We start from the raw sequence: 5,571 nt of genomic DNA, 5'->3' as shown, positions 1-5,571 counted from the left end.
TTTACTCTTCTATAAATAATGTGCTCTTAGGTTTTCTAGTGTTGTTGGTAGTTTTTAAGATATAGAGCTCCGAATGAAAAATTAGTGTTTTTTTAAGATTTGAAACAGCTGCCATTTTGCATTGCCATTATACATAGTTTTTATTAATGTAATCAAAAATTGGGGTGAGATAACTGCCTTTTTTTCTTCCTGGCTCTTGTACTAATGGTAGTTGCCGCGAAAGTTGTTGAAATGACTAAAACTAATACTGGTTATAAACTCTACTCTTGTATTCATGTACAATAATGAGTACTTTCATACTCATCAAGTATGAGATTAATTTTAAAATATTCAAAATAAAATAATTCTGAGTAAATAGAGAAAATAGAAAGTACTCACTTTATATACTCGTCAATCATTTGGTAAAGTATGACTTAAGTATTCGTGGGAGTATTTGAGTAAAATACTCTACACTCTGTACGTCGTAGTAAGAGTACTTTTACATGTTTCTAAATAATATAATTAAACTATCTATTTTTAAATATACTAAAATAGTTTAGATTTTTCATTTAAATAAATAAATAATGAGTTAGCCAGCTCGAATGTTCAATCACTAGTGTCCATAGTCCCCTACAAACCTTCCTCCTGTGGGTTTCATTTAAAATCAAGTTAGTTAGATCTGACTTCACACTCCTGCGTGTTACTAGGTAGCTTCTTCTCACAGTTTGCTGACAGGTGTAGTCATAAGGTTATTCAAAATCTGTTGAGAGAGAATCATGAATGAGAACAGTACAGGAGCAAATTATCACCAAAATCTGGTCCAAAGACATCCGCTGTCCCACTATCGGAGGTTTTCACTGAGCAAAATATTAATCATAATAATTTTTTTTTTTTTTATTTATTTGTTGATATTTACAACTGTATAATAAAATACAACCAGTAAATTTGATCATAATAACATAATGATATGATACAGGATGTAGAGAAACTACCCAGTAGTAGAACTCTAAAAACAGTTTACAATATAAGGTCACGAGGCCATCTTCTTTTCAGGCGCCTCGGAGGATTGCCTGGAATGGAAGAGGAAGCAAGGTTAGAAACGAGTGGGTTTGGGTGGTTAGGGAGTTTATTATGGAAGGAATAATATCGGGTTCGGGCTAGATCGGTTACATAAGGAACATTTTGGTCTTTAATCATAATAAATATACTTCTAAATCATAGATTTAATTCAAACAACATTATGATTACAGTTACATTTATACTTCAAATTATTTTAAGAATTCAATAATTTATAAAGAAAATTTAATAATAATGGCAGCTTTATTTCCATTCTTTATATAATTAAGAGCCTGTCGTGAATGAGACTGGTTTAGAAACATGAAGAATTACAAAATTTCTACTTATTTAAATAAAATAATAAATTGTCTACAATAAATTAAATATTTTCTATACTGTCTATACACAAGGCTATAAATGATAGCTTATAATAGGTACTTTATTACTTTACCCCATAGATTCCCATTTCTTGCCACAGAAGTCCGACAGTTTGCACTATCTCATCACGTATCTCACCTTCCTCTCCTTCTCTTGTGTTCCCTTGGAATCCTCACTGTTGCGATTTTAGACCACCTTCTCTTATCAAATCTGGCAACACCTCCATTTCTGTTGTGCTTCTTTTATTATCCTTTTAATTTTAATCCTAGATTGTACTCTTCTGATGCTGACGCAGTCTTTTTTTTTATGCCCTTCTCCAAAAATGCATTTGGGTCCTCAATAATTTTTAATAATTGTTTTCTGTCGCTGAGCATATCTGAGATCCATATAAAATTACTGAGGATACACATCTTTTCAACACCTTTGCCTTTAATTCTGAACGTAGTTGATTTTTAAAAATTTGTTTCATACTCCAGTATTTTTTCCATCTCATGTTAATCCCTTTATTTATTTCAATGATATTAATTGTCTTAAATAAATATATTGCTCGACAAAACTGATTCCTGATTATTAACTTTTACTTTTCCTAATTTGGAATTTGTCATTTGTTTTTTGTAATCGGTAAATTGAAATTTTACAGAGATTCACACTGCTCAAGGAGTTCACTGACCATTTGTATCGTATCAGATAATGAATTGGAGAAAATAACTATATCGACTGCAAACCTCAAATTCGATAACCTACACCCATTTATAGTTATACTCTCTCCTCCCTAATTTAGCTTATAAACACAGAATTTAGAAGGCAGTTAAATAAAATTGGGGATATTTGGACAACCCTGTTTGACGCATTTTCGAATTTCAAATGTTCTATTATTCCCATCCATGACTATGAAAGCCTTGTTTTCATATATATATATGTATATATCTATTAATATATTCATATATACACCATTCATGCCATGCTCTCCTAATATCTGCCATAGTTAATTGTGATAGACGGAGTCACACACTTTTCCGAAGTCTGATAAGAAGTTATCTAGCAATAGAAATTTGAGGCATTTTCTTAACCGACAAATTACAGGAGAAGAAAGAAAAATACCTGAAATCTAGGATTATTTTTCAACTGAAGTTTGCAACCACCTATTGCAAGATGAAAATTTCCTATTTTTCTCGTCCTATAGTTATTAGTCGATGGGGCAATTTTATCACTTAAGGACCAATGTAACCCACTTCTTTTTATTGCGATTCCATCTTTCATACAGGCGTAATTTAGATTAGATATTGTAACTTAATTCGTAACGAGCGCATTTTAATTTCAATTTAATATTTTCTTTGGTAATAAAATATAATCTTTAAGTCTTTACTGTTTGGAGTTCAATAATTTCCGGTTACTGCTTATTATTTCTTAGTTAAAAAATAACTTAGGTAGTTATGAAGAAAAACAAAAGTTAACAACTATTTATTTGCCAGGAATATAAATAGTTGTTATTTATTTATTTTTTTAACCCTAACCATCTTCTTCATATTTGAAATTACATAGTTAATTAATTATAAAAATAATACTTAATTAGTTACTCTATTCTGGAACTTCAATGTTCTTTCTTAGCCTTCACTTTCAATTGTCTATTATCCATTTGCGATTCCTAAACTGTCTATTTCATCGAGGTCTTTCCTTCCTTGTTTTTCAAGGACATTTATTGCAGCTAATATGAAGTACAGGTAAAAATTGAATTGTTTCTTAAACGAAAATTCGAAAATTAATGCGAAAATCTCATACAAAAATATACTGTTCACAGATTAATGTTATGTTTCTGCGCTTCTGTAAACAAAACTTGAACTTGAACGGACTTCAAACTTCAACTTTTCGGAATAAAAGTTATTGATTCGATCTTAATTAAATGTTTATAACATTCACATCCTAACTAAATTAAATTTAGTGTAGGCTACTCTATCAAAATGCTGATTAGGTTTTGACGCTCAGTTGAATTGAAGTCTTTTCGATATACTATTGTAGAAAAATACTCTAACAAATTCTCTAAAATTTGATCGATAGCTTAATAGCTCATTTTAAGACAACATTGATAGTTTTAAATGTTAGGATAGATTTTTATCAAGATTTTAAACCGAATGGTGTCATTTGGAATAAAAGCTGAACTGAATTGAGATTTGGGCCTTGGACTGGTGAAAAGGTGTAATGATCCCGACTGGGGATGTTTTGGTTAGGCGGTGACCATGGTGAGGGTAAAGCCTTCAGCGGGAGTCGAAGCTGGGCCGCCGGGCGAGCATGTCGCTGTCTCTCCTCAGGCAGAAGCAGATACAGTGGGCTAAAGAGAGAGGTATAATAAAATAATAAATTTACATTTTATTGTTTAAGTGTATCGATAGAACTTATAGAGAAACAAGCATTTAATAGAAAACCGTATGCATCGAATTAATGAACTTATTGAATAAAACTGATAAAGAATATATCTAACACAATTCTTACAAACATCTGGACAAATAATGAAATAATTGAACTTTAACATGTGGCCTAAGGTTCAATAGCATCTTCGATAACCTGAAAGCTATCGATATGATATGTTAACCTGATAGCTATCTACAGGTTGTTGCATATCGATTGTGCTTGATTAACAGTGTGATTTATGTCTTATATTACAATATATTAACTGCTGATGATAACATAAAATAGCCATTTTATCTTTCAAAAGCATTTAAAATGTGTAATAATAAATAAAATAAAATTGTATGTTACATTTACAGCTCCATCAGTAATTTATAGGTAAACAATCGGATTGACGGTAAAACCCGAAATTGTGGTTCAGATTGCAAGGTTCAGACAAATGAAAATGAAGAAAATTGTAATTATAAATAAAGTGTGGAGACTTGTAAGGCTGTTGTGGATGAAAAAGTGGATTTTCACTCGGCAACTAAGATGAGGAAATGGATCATTTAGGCCAGGGTAGAAATAATTCATTGACAAGCTTTAGTATGTGTTAAACATGTGGAAGATCATAAAAGAATGAACAGAATTAAATGAATGAAAGAACTGGATAATATTCTGGGGCTTAAATACATAAGGAACCCCTACACGTCCTATAGGATTAGCAGTAAAACAAAGATGGATGTTCAGACTGTAAGGTTAAGAATAAAGAAGAAAAATGGATAGCGGAGAAAATTCTGGAATCCATTCAAATTTAGAAGTGGAACGTTCCACAGAAAGTGGGGAAAAGGGGACATTATCAGTCTCTCCCCCCCCCCTTCACCTCAAATTTCAGAATTTTCTCCGTAATTCATCAGTCTCAACTTATAATTTAAGCCACCATTTTCGTTTCACTGTAAATTTGATTTACTGCGTAGGGGTCCTTACATGCATTAAGTTCTAGAATCGTTTCCAGTTCTTTTATTCCTTAATCTTCCGTATCATTAATACATGCTAAAGTCTGTCTATGATTTTTTTTTCTTGCAACTTTTTTTTATCTGTCCCAAATGAACCATCTCCTAATCTTCTTTTTCCAGTTGCCTGTAGCAAATGGATGACCAAGTAGCCGAATAGAAACCCCCCTTTTCTTCGTGGACAGACTCCTCACCCTGCGTATACAAATCATTCATATATATTATCTTTTTTTTTTCTTTATTGAATGAGTACTTCCACAAAAAAGGCACAATGTTAAAATATTTGTTAATCAGAAATGCTTTATCTAAAACCAGCAAGTCACTTATCATGATTTAATACCATAACACTATTTCTTTTAAATTATAAATATCCTAAGAATTCTTTATACAACTTCTGAAATTAGCCAATCTCATAGATGATAAAGTGAAGCTAAAAACCTTAGTACCTTAGTACATACCTGATCCCATGTTATACGACCGAGTACCTTATGCCAAACGGTGTCGGGTCACTGCTGGTCAAGCTGTTCCTATTTCCTAAACTCCATTCTGTTCTGAAATAACTTCCTAACCTCTCACAGAGCGATTCCTCTATTCCTTATTCTACTCCTACTTATTCCTCCGCCGTCCGTGTGATCATTTTCTCTCAATTTGTCTTCTTATATATGTTTTGGAATTCTATTGATCTGCATTCTTTGTACATAACCAAATGACGTCAAGTCTCTTGTGTCTATATTATCCATTAGCGATTTCTATCCTGCCTCAT

At 32.0% G+C, this 5,571-nt stretch overlaps 1 protein-coding gene across 3 annotated transcripts in view; it reads left to right on the top strand.

The window, feature by feature from the left end:
- Positions 1-3,676: 3,676 nt before the first annotated feature.
- The window catches only part of LOC106687879 (coiled-coil domain-containing protein 66), a 51,815-nt gene continuing 49,920 nt past the window's right edge, over positions 3,677-5,571 (top strand). For all 3 annotated transcript variants that reach the window (XM_014432037.3, XM_014432035.3, XM_014432034.3), the window contains exon 1: positions 3,677-3,751. In XM_014432037.3, coding sequence (XP_014287523.1) covers positions 3,700-3,751 — 52 coding nt within the window. In that variant the 5' untranslated portion in view covers positions 3,677-3,699. The remainder of the gene's footprint in view (positions 3,752-5,571) is intronic.

The sequence above is a fragment of the Halyomorpha halys genome, unplaced genomic scaffold (assembly GCF_000696795.3).
Source record: "Halyomorpha halys isolate HHAL.00 unplaced genomic scaffold, Hhal_1.1 Scaffold1020.1, whole genome shotgun sequence".
In the NCBI taxonomy this organism is placed as follows: domain Eukaryota; kingdom Metazoa; phylum Arthropoda; class Insecta; order Hemiptera; family Pentatomidae; genus Halyomorpha; species Halyomorpha halys.
Note: the sequence above shows the minus strand (reverse complement) of the source record. Positions and strands in the feature narration are given on the sequence as shown.